Raw genomic sequence first — 14,298 nt, 5'->3', positions numbered from 1 at the left:
TTGCTGTTAGTTGCCTTGTTAGGTAAACTCGTTTGGGCTTTACATTTTAGTTTTAGCTTTCTTTAGTCTACACTTTTCACCAAATTGTAATTTTATTGTGTAAAACACATGCATTAACATGTATACATACTGTAAGTACATAAGGGGTGAACCTGGGGACCCCTTTACCACATCTACAGCTTGTCCAAAGTGCGGCGGCCAGGCATTTTACAGGCATCTTCTCCCAGTGCTGGCCACACGACGCTGGCTACCAGTTACATTTAGAATCCAGTTCAGGGTTCTGTCATTTGCTTTTAAAGCCCTACATGGTTGGTCTCCGCGGTACATCTCAGATCTTTATGGCCTTTCACTCCCTCAAGGTGTCTTAGGCCCACTAAGTGACAGCTGCTGTTTATTCTACGGTCACATCTCAAGTCCAAAGACGATCTGCTTCTTCTGTTGCATGCACTGCCCTCCATAATGTGTGTTACTTGATTTGCCCCTCTGCTTCAAAGTTTAAAATTACAAATCAAACAATTCAGACTTGTGATTAAAGTGCACATCGCTGACGTTCATTTAAGGGGATCTGCAGACATTTTGGTCACACCACACTTTTTCTACATGCCCCCCCGCCCATTTCAGGGCACCATAATGTTGGGCACACAGCAATGGCAGGTCTGTTAAAGTCGTTGTCATATTTAGTTCTTTGTCGCATATCCCTCACATGCAATGGCTGCTTGAAGTCTGCAATTCACAGACATCACCAGGTGCTGAGGGTCTTCTCTGCTAAGCCTCAATGCAGCCATCTTCAGCTCCTCCTTGTTTTGGGGGGCTTGTTCCTCTTAAGTTTTCTCTTCAGAGTATGGAAGGCCTGCTCAATTGGATTTGAACTCAGTGACTGGCTTATTCTAGAATTTTCCATTTTTTATCTTTGATAAACTCCTATGTTGCCTCAGCAGTTTGTTTGGCTCATTATCTTGTTGTAGGATGAAGTGCTGTCCACTGAGTTTGGAGGTCTTTATTGGATCTTGTGCAGATCAGATGTTTCTCCACACCTTAGCAATTCATTGTGCCACCCCTTATCACTGGAGAGGTGTGCCAGGCATGCGCAAGTCATACCACCCTCAGCACCATGTTTAACAGATGAGGTGGTCTGCTTTGGATCTCGGGCAGTTCCTCACTATCACTCTGATGAGGTTCATCTTTGTCTCGTCTGTCCACAAGATCATTTCCCAGAATTCCACTGGCTCTTTTATGTCCTTTGTCACAAACTGTAACCTGCCATCCTGTTTTTGTGGTTTGCATCTTGCAGTGTGGCCTCTGTAGTTCTCTTCATGAAGTCCTCTGCTGGTAGTCGTCTCCGACACACACACATCGGCCCCCTGGAGACTGTGTCTGATCTGTTGGACAGGCATTGGGGGCTTTTTCTTTACCATTGTCAGGATTATTCTGTCACCAGCAGTGGAGGTCTTCCCTGGTTTACCAGTCCCTTTGTGATGACTGTGCCCACCAGTACCTTATTTCTTCTTCATGATATCCCAGACAGTTGATTTTGGTCCTCCTAAGGTGTTACTGATGTCTCTAATGGTCTTATTCTTGGCTTTCAGCCTCAGAATGGCTCCTTTGGCTTTCATTGTCCTCATGCTGAACAATGGCAACTACAGACTCCAAAGGGCAGAAGCAGGCTGAGGTATCTTATGAAGCCAAGAAACGCACCTGAGGAGTCACAAACACCTGTCACACCAATTGTCCCAAACATTATGGTGCCCTGAAATGAAGGAGGTTGGGGTGGCCTTGAAGAAAAAGTGTGGCGTAAACAAAATGTCTGCAAATCCCCTTAAATGAACATCTACAGTGTGCACTTTAATCACAAATATCTGAATTGTTTGAGTTGTCATTTTAAACTGTGGAGCAGAGGGGCAAATCAAGGAACAACATGTCTTTGTCCCACACATTATGGGGGGCACTGTATCTGATTGTCCCAAATCTGCAGACACTTTGAGACTTTGTTTGAATTCATTGGCTTTTGATTCCGCGGTCTTCTATTCCTGGCTTGGCTTTTTACTGCTTATTTTTAACCTTTCTCATTTGATTTCATTGTTTTCTTATTACGTTCTGATTTGATTGTCATTTGCTTTAGTATACGTTACATATCTTTAACCCTTAAACCGCCACAGCTGGCTATAGTCGGTTCCCAGTGCAATTTGCCAGCACGCAGGAGCTGATCAGTCCAGTTCGTGACCACTGGCGCCCCCTAGCGGCTCAGCATCACTGTCCTTGGGATTCAGCCGCTGCACTAGACGAGCCGGCGAGCGTCAGCGTTGGCCTCTGTGTGCTCACGTGCAGCCAGTTCAAGCGCAGTCGGCTCGGTGATTTACTGATCTCATCAATGGCGTCAGTCGCACCTACTACATATAACAATAGAGTGTTCCAGTAGTTTTTTTTATAGGCTTTACAGTTCATTGGCACTGTGTAAAATGTTCAGTGTTGCAGTAATTATGATGGTCTTTGCATGATAAAAATACGTGTTCCATTAAAATTTCACTTTTTCTTGGCAATTACATCCTGCCTGAAGAAGGGGCCTGAGTTGCCTCAAAAGCTTGCATATTGTAATCTTTTTAGTTGGCCAATAAAAGGTGTCATTTTACTTGACTTTTCACTACATTTATAATGGCTAACACGGTACAACACCCTAGTACTACTTTTTCTTGGTGAATTGTGATGTTTCCTTAAAAAGTGCAGCAAAAAAGTAGGGTGCAGTATGTGGCGGTTTAAGGGTTAATATTCAGCCTACTGTACAGCACTTTAGTATAACTAATGTTGTTTTTTAAAATCTGCTCAGTAAATAAATAAATACTGTAAAGGAGCGGGTAGGCGGTGGGCGGCCAGTTGGCTGAGGTCTCCAGGACTGTAACTTTATTTTTTACCTTCTCTTACAATTTTAATCTCCTCCATTATCAACTGGCCACAGCTCATCAATTAATAATTAGGCCAGATTTTGTCGTTTTTCCATTTTTGTTTCATCAGTTTCTGCCTTGTTCGTGTGTGTTTTGTTTTAGCAAATTTCCATTTCTTTGTGCACCTGGGGCCTCATGTATAAACGGTGCGTACGCACAGAAATGTTGCGTACGAACCTTTCCACGCTCAAATCGCGATGTATAAAACCTAAACTTGGCGTAAAGCCACGCACATTTCCACGGTAACTCATTCCTTGGCGTACGCAATTTATCCGCCCGGTTTTGCAGACTGGCGGCACCCAGTGTCAAAGCAGTGCTACTGTTCCTGTGTGATCACTCTTTCTTTCTTAAATCCACATTCCTGGTGCGGCTTTATAAATACACTGAAATTAACTGCATATTGTTTATTAGTGTAATGCATCTGATTGTAATTAACCTGCAGCAATATAATGGTCCAGGGAATAGCCATAGTATTCCAAATACCAGAACTGCTTTAGCGTTGTAACTCTCACTGCATGTTCTTTCAGCTGATCCCGTTAAGGGCTGCCACAGCAGATCATCTTTTTCCACATTACTCTCACTGCACCACTCGGAGTATTTATATCACTGTATCTGAGTGGGAAATCACAGCAGCAGCTGATTGGAAAGAGAATTATCGGTACACAGCATGAAGCAGATGCTGCCTGAGCCACAGCAAACGCTTTAGTCCCTGTACGGACTTCGCGGTTTAGAAAAGGTTTCATCCCAAGAACTCTAAACACACTAAATCAGTCCATCAAGTGCTCCTTGTAGAAATATTTGGACTTATAAGTACAATTACCCCACTGTAAACTTGCACTACAGTTATAATATTGCACAACCTGCGCCACTTTATAAAGCGCGTATTTACATATGATGACGGTATTCATTTCTAAGATGAAATGCAGCAAAACATGTTGATTATATTATACAGATAAAACTTTAACTTCATTTAAATAATCTGTATTGTTAATAATTAAACATGTGAGGACACGGTGCCGCAGCGCTAGCTAGTTCAGTAATTGTTCCTGCCTTGCGCTGTATTATTGCTGGTGCTGACGCGACACTGGAAAGATAGACGGATATAATAATTAAACACGTACTACTAAGATATTTCAATGTTCCTTAAAAGTTTTGAAGAATCGAAGTTCTAAGCTTACAGATGGCTTCACGTCTATTACATAGCTTATTGTGTGGCGATTGAGTTTTTGGAGAAAGAAAAGTAAGGACAGGAATTGGAGGTTAGTACGTTTGAAAGAGACAGTACTGCTGTGATAAATTATTTAACTGAAGGTTGCGCATGGCGCAGCAAGCCTCTTGCGTGAGACATGAACAAGCACTGCGCCACCGTGTTCCCATGTTTAATAACATGCTTTCATTCCTATCATCATGAAAAAGATATCACGTATACATCTCAGTATTTTAATTATTCAGAGAGCTGTAATATCAAGAATGTAATGGAGTATGTGTCCCGTCTGAGAAAGAGAAAGCCCGTTTAAAAAGCAGGTAGTGATTCATACACATAGAGCACATAGAAGATCAAATACAGAACAAAGCATTTAACATGCCACTTTAGTTACAATAGGATTTGAGAAACTAGTAAATTAAACGATTTTAAGATGAAGTTTAAGATGTTCTACTTTAATGGCAAAATAAACTACGTGATTAAAGTGGAAATTTCGAGATTAAAGTTGACATTTCGTGCTTTTTTCCCCACTGTGTGCCTTTTTTTTGTCTGTACCCTAATAAGCTTTCATATGACACTCAGACGGTGGGCTACGACTCGCTTTTTCACGGCGACTTTGATATGTGATTTCTTTTTTATTTCGGGCACTGTGCGACTTTGTGAAGTTGAGCCTTCGAGTTTCTCCGACACACTGTCACTCGATCAGCTTCCTTTTGTTGATTATATCACTGTTTAAACCAACAAATAGTACGTTTTTCCTTTGCCTCCACTTGGTATTCGCTGAAATTCTTATATTTTCTCCCGTGCTTTTCCCATTGTCTTTTCACAGAAGGCTATTTATATTGATTTGCATATTCAAAGAGGCGTAATTCTGGGAGGAGTTGGGGCGGGACAGAAGGCGCGTGCACGTGCGTTACTTTTCACGCAAATCGGGATTTATGTAGTAGAAGAACGTGAAAGTATGCGTGCGCACAGATTCCTGCATCTAGATTTTTCTGTGCGTACGCACAATCCCGCTTTTGTGCTTACGCCATGTTATAGTGTGAGTTCTACGCACGGCGTTATACATGAGGCCCCAGCTCTCTATTTTGTAATTTGTATCATTTGTTCTCAGCGCTCTGTGCCTGCACTCAGTGAAGGGCGCTATACAAAATCAAGACGTTGTATTAAATTCTATAAAAATGTTTCTTAATATGACGCTACAGTCTCACTGTGACGCTGATACACTATAGTACAGGGTGGTCATAGCATTGCATTAAAGGTTGCATAGTTGGATCTGGACCACCCTATACAGATAGATACTGGGACAAGACTCTCAATAAGTTTTACGTATGAACCGCAATGAGCAATATACCAGCAAATTTACAACGGAAAAAAAGGAAACATTTTTTTACTTTTGCAAGATTTTTGGACTTACCATCAAGTCGTTTGTTTCGGTTTTTTTTTTTAAAGACGTTTCGCCGTATGTTTTAGGTGCAAGTCTCGCACGTAACACACCACTTTTACCGAGCGGTAATTTAAAGGAGGAGGCGCCGAAGCTAAACGCCGTGACGGGTGCCTGGGAAGGTCAAAAGGCATCTATAGGAGGAGTCCAAGTTGGAGTAGTAGTGTACGTGTACCGTAATTTTTACGTTTATATCTTAGTAACCTCGAAGTTAAGTATAAATGAATTCTTGTTTTGTTGTTTATTGTTTTATTATGTATATTTTGCTGTGGGATATTTTGATTTATAATCTAAGTGTATGATTTCCCCGGCAGGTCTTAAATGGTATCTCCCTATGTTTAGGCAAGCCGACCCTGGTAATGGAAAAGACTTTATAAGTACAGTTGTGGCCGCAAGATGGGGGACGCTGGTTTGGAGAGAATTGAGATGAAGGGTTAGGGAGTGCGAGGCACGCCAGACTTAATAGGTGCCTGGTGGTTGATGTAAAGGAGTGTGTTAAGTTCCTGAGATTTTTTTTTGAGGAGTTGTACTTTTGACCTGGATTGAAACAGAGTCCAGTTTTGTTTTATTTTAAGGCTGCTGATGCCCTTACATGGACTGGAATTGACTGAATATATATACATATATATATATATATTAGGGTAAGAGCCTCTGTGTTTTCCAATTTCTATTTTTCGTCTTTCCTTTTTTTTTCTTCATAATTTGATTTTGTCTTGTCACAGGATTATTTATATGTTTTTTGTGCATCCTTTTTACATCAGCAACTGTTTTTTTTTTGTTTCTCTATTCTATCGTGCAATAATAAAATTACCTTTTGTTCTGAACATCTGCCTCTCTCGTGCCTCTCTTATTACCCCTTCAGTCCTGGTTGGTCCCAAACTACTAGCAGGCCATCTGCTTTAGTAGACGGTTTGTGACATTTAAGGATTTATTTTGTGTCTAGATGAGGTGGTGGGGGTCTTGCCACCACTGGCCCCTCATGGCGCTGGGTTCTTCCTAATCTTTTTAACTCAATTCTTTTTGTTTCTAACTAAAGTAAAACAGTTCATTATTAATATCATCAGGCAGGAATTAATTCGGATGTGATCTTGAGCAGGGCCCTTAACCTGGGATGACGTTAATCTGCACCCACCCCTGCAGGCAGGTCCTCCACCTTACAGGGACAACCAGGGGGATCGATGGCAGGATTGGCACTCCAGACACCGTAACATACCTCATCTACCCGTTCCAATGTGGTGCTGAGGTGTCACCCACTACGGTCCCAAACCAGGTGGTCCGTAGTGTGGTAGGTCACTATTAGCACCAGAGACTCCCAACCCCGTGTGCATGTGACAGTTGACATCCAATGAATGCTCATGCAGAAGAAGAATGCAGCGATGAGGAATACGGGATGAGGGTGTTTTGGAAGAGAAGCTCGTCTGTCTGATGTCTCCTGTTTCACAGACCATGACAAGATGGGAAAAAAAAAAATATTTGAGATTGCGGCTGAACTCGTTGTACCAGTTACCTCTTCGTACAGCACCAGCTCTGCCAGGCAGCACGTCATTGGCTGTGAGAAAAACAGGCGAGCGTATGAAACATTGGAAATGTGGAACTGTGCTGGAATGTCCTCACTCAGTCGCAGAAGTTGACCTGCCCAGAGATTTACCAGTCGTGCAACGTGACATACCCAGCGGGTGCACCCTGAGGGCGATGAGATCAGCAACAGCAGGCACCGAGTCTGACATACCCTACAACTGGAAATCATGTAACGTGACATCAGCTTGACTAATAAACTCCAATTCAAGGTCGCAGGCATCCGGAGCCTACCTTGGTAGAAATGGGCATAAGGCAGTGCCCACCCATCACAGGGCCCACTCACAAAGGTTACATTTGGCACCACCATACAACTGCACTTCTTTGGGGATGTCGGAGGAGAACCCACAAATTGGGGCATGGGACTGGAATAAAGGATGCCAGATCTGTGAATCAGCATAGTTAAACATTGTGCCACCCTGCCGCCCTCAAAAAACAAACTCAGTGCAGCAAGGGAAGAACAAATCCCGGGAGAGATGTCACATCAACAGATTTGTTCTCACTAATAGTAGGATAACATTGTGCCAGTTTAGAGTCATGAGTGAACCACTAAATAGCTAAGTGGCATGCTGGCGCTGTTACTTCATAGCAGTGAGACTAGGGTTCAAGCCCTTAGTGATTTTCAGTCGTGTAACTTTAAAGATCAGCAACTCAAGTCAGCAAATCTGACACACCCCACAACTTGAGGTGACATAATGTGGCATCGGCTTGGGGAGATGTGGCAATGCTAAATCAGTGTGTGTGTGTGTGTGTGTGTCCAGGTGTTGTTCCTGCCTTGTGCCCGATGCTAGCCAGGATAGACTCCCGCAAACCCCCACTCCTGCTATGAATTAGGGTAAGGGTGGGCAAAGTCATTCCTGGAGGGCTGCAGTGGCTGCAGGTTTTTGTTCTAACCCTGTTGCTGAAGCCCCTTATTGCTCAAGTGACACTTCTGCTTTATTTTAGTGGTCTCACTAGTTAAGATTTTGAACGCTTATTGCTTATTTTAGTCTTAATTCAGCTGTAGTCTCGGTTTTTTAATTGCTCTTTTTTAGCAATAAGACTCAAATGACAAAAGAAACCAGCAATTCTCCATTTAGCTTATTTCCATTTACACCCGTGTGTATTTATCATGCACTATTTGTTTTAATTAAATACTTGGAAGGAAAGTGAAGGACTGAGAATTGCTTATCCATTTTAGACTTCAAATCATTTTTATGATATCCTTAGAGAGGAAAAAAAAATAATCGAGGATATGAGAATGACCTGACATGGCAGAGTTACTGTAAAGTACGAAACAAGCCATGAAATTAAATAAGGACTGAGTTTGGCAAGGATTGGTTTCTCATTATGCAACTGCGCTGGAACAAAAACCTGCAGGCTCTGCGGCCTTCCAGGAACAACTTTGCCCACCTCTGGATCAGAGGCGTGACCACAGAGGGGCTGGGGTGGGCACTGCCCACCCAGAGACAAGCCGTGCCCCCCTGCGAAATGCTCTGTCTGTCCAATGAAAACCCTGGAGAAGAATAACATTTGATTTTCAAGACTGAGTTGCTTTCCAATCGGCCCGTTTGAATTTGCGGCGTATCCGTCAGTGTCTCCTCCACTAGACAGGCACCGTGCTGCTCACGGTTCACTTTGCCACACATTTTGCAGCACATTTTGAACTTGTTGACCGCATTCTTTAATTAAAACAGTGTATACGTTCCATTCTTCTTTTATTTTCTGGCTGGTAACACCAAAGGCCATGCATAGGTGGCTTACTAAAAAGCAGACATCTTCAACCTCTGTCCCTCCGCAAGCTGCTGGCTACACAGTTGAGCCCAGCACCGCTGCTACCGACACGGAGCACAGCACACCCACGACGGGAACTGAAACTGCAAAAGATGTAGATAAGCCTACACAATCCTCCAGCTCTGCGCCCGTGTCGGGTACTCCAAACCTCTGCCTTCAACAAAATATACAGTCCGGTCTGCCTGACTTAAATATGGATAGGCCATCCCAGCAAGTTTTAATCAATTATCTCAAGCGCGCATTCGGAAAGACACTCAGATGTCTTAGTGCAAGCTGGTATCAGTCTCGACCGTGGCTTGAATATTCTGTTGTCCGTGATGGCAGCTTTTGCTTTGCCTGCTGCAAATTTAGTGTTTCGGACCGCGAGGACATATTCACCAAACACGGTTACACTAATTGGAAAAAAGCTCTAGAAAAAGACGGTGGCGGCTTCCACAAACACGCGTCTAGTATTCCGCACGTCAGAACCATGTCTGCATCACAGCACTCATCATTGGTGTGTCTTCAGCTCTTTCTCTACTTTGAACCGCATTCTCACTCCACTCCGCCGAACAATGCTGCATTCAAGGAAGAGAAATTTAGTCATTCTGACACATGAGAAAAACATCACACAACATCTAGACATGAATGAACTTATTTCAGAATTTGCCAAGAGTAACCGCAGACTGGTCCTGTAGATAACATCCATGTTAAACACTGGAAACTGATGTCCTATAGCCTCCCATGACTACAATAAGCCACGTTTCTGTTCTTGCTCTCATATGTTGTACACATTTGACTTTATTGATATTTACCTTGTAGATGTAGTTCTATATTTGTTCACAAAAAATAATAATACATGTTCCATTGCCTCTGTTAATTTTATTGAACAATGGGTTATGATTTATGCCACAATTTTTGCTTTTATATGTTATATAAAACTATGTGGTTATTATTATTTGACCCCCCTACAAAAATGGGGATGGATATTTTTTGCCCCCCCAGACAAGCCAAATGCCCACCCACACATGATGTTCTGGTCACACCTCTGCTCTGGATTAGGGCGTTTGGAAGAAGCGATTACTGTACTCCTCTCCAGGCGCATTTTAACAAACTGCAGTAGCCACCGGCGCACACAAGAGGGCGCTCCGCACGCACATTAAAAACCCAATGAGATTTTTATTCCACTTCAGGCTGCTCCAGTTTTTTTCGAGTCCAGGCTGCGCAGTTCTCATCATCTCTCATTACGGCCTCGCTTAAACAGATAATGTCCACTGTGGTCAATGTAAAGTCTACAAGATGACACGCAGTCCAGGAAGGCCCTCCTTCAGCTTAACTGACCCTTTTTTCAAAACCATAACAAATCCAAACCAGCCGCTAAGAGGATTCGGCTCGGAAGCAGCAGATTGCAGGGCGGCCGTCCACAAATCGCTCATTCCTAATCCATCAGATTACAGATGGCGGGCCAGCGATGGATGGCACGGTAGTTGTGAGAGTCTTAGCCTGGTGACAGGCATGTTCATATTCTGTGGCAAGAGGGCAGTTCAGCCAGAAAACCCTAAAAAGAAAAAAAAAAAGGGAATATTGAGGCACTGGTGAGGTGGGTTAGCAGCGCCCCCTGCTGGTCATTAATGTAGAGGACTCGTGAGGGACTCACTGCAGGGCACGAAGCAGTCGCATTCACAGAAGTCGCAGCGCACAAACCAGCGCTTCCAGCCCGACTGTTTGGTCACACAGTGGTCAATCTTGATGCAGCCATGATTGGGGGAGCCCAGGTGGGTTTTAGCTGAACATGTGGATGAACAGCTGCCATCGATGTCCTTCTCGTTGATCTCTAGGCGTCCACGCAGACAGATCCCTGAGCAAGGGAGGACAGACATCAAAGTGGGTGAGCTCGAGGTAGAGCAACACTTCGGCCTAATTTTTCAATCCTCAATGCAGTTTATACTCACGCAGACAGCTGGGTCGGGGGGTCCACCTGCCATTGGACTGGCAAGCCCGAGCGGGATCCCCAACCAACAAAAACCCCGGGCGACAAGCGTAACGCACCACCGAGCCAACCCACCAATCATTTCCAAAAACGAGAGAATTGAAGTCTGCGTCCGGCTTCCCACAGTTCACTGGATTTGAAGAAAATAAAAATTGAAAAAGAGGAGGGAGTGAGGCACAAGATAAGCGCTCTCTAGCGCCCCCTTGCCGAGTGGCAATGCCATACCTTTGCAGTAGGATTTGGATCCCAGCCAGCAGCACTTGCCATCCCCGCAGAGGTCTTGTTTGAGCTCTTTATGTTTTCCTCTGCAGCCCCCCAAACACAAGGGGGCAGTTCCTGACCAATACGTGCCAGGTGCTGGTGTTATATCATACCAAACCAGAAAAAAAAACAATTCATTAAATATAAAAATAAGAATTAGAAGTGGCCCTCGGCATAGCGATACAGTAATCAGCTCCTCATCATGGCAGCCAATCCAGCTGGGCTGGGAGGGCAAATAGAGGAGCGATGCCGGCGACCACGAGCTTCTAAAACTCCATCTAACATCTGAACCGAGTTACCTGCATCTCCACCCGGCTCTTGTTCGGCACAGGCCAGGACGGACCCGGTGAGCAGCAGGACAAGCCGTACATTCATCTTCACTCAGGAGCTCCAGGCAAAGGTGCACTTCATAGTCTTCCGAGCACAACCTGTGAAGATCAACTCGGCCGGTCCTTGCTGACGGCAGCCCCCACCCAGGCCTGCTAATCTACTCAAGGGGGATCAAGCAGGATTCTGGCAGGAGACGAGCAGCCACGGCACAGCCTCTTGATCTCACATTTACCGTTCACCATGGAAGACACACATAGCGTTCTCTTCGTTTATTTGTTTGTAACAAAGTGGGTCCTGCATGGTCGGGCACGATCAAAAGTTATTGATCAGTGTGCCATGTCTACCTGAAGTTTATCTCACGGTTTAATTCGCTGGTCTGTCTTCCTCCTCTTATTGTGCGTTCAGAAAAGTGCAGTAATGTCGGATTGACACATGAGAATCTTTGTATTTTTGTCATAGCTTTAAATGAAAAACTCACCTTTTGTTTTCCTATTACAGATTTTTCCAATTAGGATACACACATTTCCCCAAAATGCTATACCAGTTTCCCAAAACTACACACACAAAGACCATAATTTAAAAATATTGTCCCCAAACCGTTGAACACGGAGCCGGTCGGTCCATTAGGCGACCCTCTTTAGGGCTCCGTCACACGAGGGGAGCCGTTTATGAAACTCACGGCTTCCGATCCCCGTCCTCGAAGTCCAATAATACTGAATGAACGATACGGGGCGTCATTTAAGGTACGAGCTCCGGACCTTTTTACTACGATATGGTCGAGGAGCACCGTTTCTGAAACTGAAGCGGTACGCGCTCCAGACCGTGAAACAACCCACCAACGTCAACGCTATGGACATCGAGGGGCGCCGATCCAACAACTCAAGGGACGCGCACTTCGGACACCGAGGGGGGTCACCCCTACCCAGTGGCGGAGCTGGGGGCGGTCCGCCCCGGGCGGCACATTTTTGGGGTGCGGCATTATTGGCCAAAAGCCTCAGAACACTTCATGTGTAAGCAGCAGGGTTCGGAAAAATATCACTCAAATGAAAAAAAAGTACAATTCCCTGATTTTCATCCACAAATGCTTCAAAAATAATTTTCAGATGGTCCTTTTGTGACGGCATCAGACACGGCAGTTGAAATTTATGAGGCAATAACAAAAATAAACAGAAACATTACACCGATAATAATTTCTAGGAAGATAAACAACTAATTCACAATGTATAATTTCGTTTCGTTATCAATCCGAATGCGTTCTTGCTCATCCCCACCATACGTTGGAGGGCGACAAATTGAAGCCCCGCCCCTTTTGGCGCGTACTACAGCTACGTCACTGCCCCTACCCCGCGGTCCTCGAAGTCTGACGATATTAAACGCGCACAATGGACATCGAGGGGCGCCGTTTATGAAACTCACGACCAGCCCATTCCCCGCTCCTTTCCTTGAAGTCAGTGCAATCACTGAACGTGCACCCCTATCGCTTTCACCACGCTGGTCAGGTGGTGGGAGTTCTGGACTGTTCCAATGCCCCCACCCTCGCAGGTTTTCAATGCGGTTTTCATCCGGGGACTGAGACTGCCATGGTAAAAGCTTGATTTTGTGTTCCTTTAACCGTATTTGCGTTGATTTGGACACGTGTTTTGGATCATTGTCCTGATGGGAGATCCAAAGAGGACTCAGTTATAGTTTCTTGGTTGGGGCAGCCAGATTTAAATTTAAAATCTCCCATGGAGTCCATGATGCCATAAACCTTAACAAGGTTACCAGGGCCTTTGGTGGAAAAACAGCACTATATCACAGAACGTCCACCATATCCGACAGTGGAGATCAGGTTTGTTTCGGTAGAGCCGTCCTGCTTCTTAGACCAAACCCACCTTGTTCTTGTTGCCATATAAAACTCAATTTTTGTTTCATTCGACCTTTGAACTCGTTTACATTCAGACATCCAGTAGCATTTAGCAAACTCCAGGCACTTGTAGTCAAATGAAAGGACTTTTGCCTTCCAAATAATTTCTGGGCATGGAGGCGACTTGTCATGGTAGTTTTTGGGGAATTCGTGACCCCGAGATGTTCTGCTTTTCTGTATTTCTCTAACATTGACCCTTGGAGTTTACAGTTTAGCTCTCATACCATCCTGCTCTCAGTGTGTGTTGGGGCAACATAAACTTGGGTCGTCCTCTAGGCAACTTCGTAACAATTCCAGTTGATTTGAACTTTTTAATTATTGCTCTAACTCTAGTTGTGGCCATTTTCAAGCAAGTGGTGATTTGTTTTTTTTTTTTAATATCCATACCCTGACTGCTGAAGGTCAGCACACTTTTCTCTCATTTGAATTGTGTTCTCTTATCTTTTCTGTGCTGATAAATAAAGAAGATAATTTGTCCTCAGCACCACCTCATACTTCTACCCCAGTGACACAGGACTTAAAGTTCCTACACACTCTGATCGACCCCAAAAATTCTGATATAAATGGAAGAAATGCTTCAGTTACACTTTGTTCTGAGAAAGTGTAGTTTTGAAAAAAATAAATTCTTGAGCAGGGATTACATGTGCCAGGAATATTGGCATCCCTAGAAATTTGTATGAACAAAGTTACTTCAATTAAAGACCGGACTTATTCTGTCATTAATGTCCAGTGTGAGATTAAAGTAATTCAACAAAACGTGACACCCCCCCCCCCCTTCACCAGGGGTGCCAATAATTGTGCACGTTGAGTAGACCCTGAAAGCCAAATGCAATTTCAGCTTTTGAGTTTCAAGTCAAGGCACCGGTACAGTGTGTTGTCGCACCTACCACATGACGAAAC

General features: G+C 44.2%; 1 protein-coding gene across 1 annotated transcript; it reads right to left on the bottom strand.

Moving 5' to 3' along the window:
- Positions 1–10,099: 10,099 nt before the first annotated feature.
- Positions 10,100–11,903, bottom strand: si:ch211-117m20.4 (CUB and sushi domain-containing protein 3). Its single transcript, XM_051931496.1, has 5 exons — positions 11,462–11,903; positions 11,127–11,258; positions 10,864–11,031; positions 10,569–10,769; positions 10,100–10,469 (listed from the first exon to the last, which is right to left on the bottom strand). Exons 1-5 carry the CDS (start codon positions 11,535–11,537, stop codon positions 10,456–10,458), a joined length of 591 nt encoding a protein of 196 aa, XP_051787456.1. The 5' UTR covers positions 11,538–11,903; the 3' UTR covers positions 10,100–10,455.
- Positions 11,904–14,298: the final 2,395 nt, after the last annotated feature.

Source organism: Erpetoichthys calabaricus, chromosome 9 (genome assembly GCF_900747795.2).
Source record: "Erpetoichthys calabaricus chromosome 9, fErpCal1.3, whole genome shotgun sequence".
Lineage (NCBI taxonomy): Eukaryota > Metazoa > Chordata > Cladistia > Polypteriformes > Polypteridae > Erpetoichthys > Erpetoichthys calabaricus.
The sequence above is the reverse complement of the archived record's forward strand: the minus strand, read 5'-3'. Positions and strand labels throughout refer to the sequence as shown.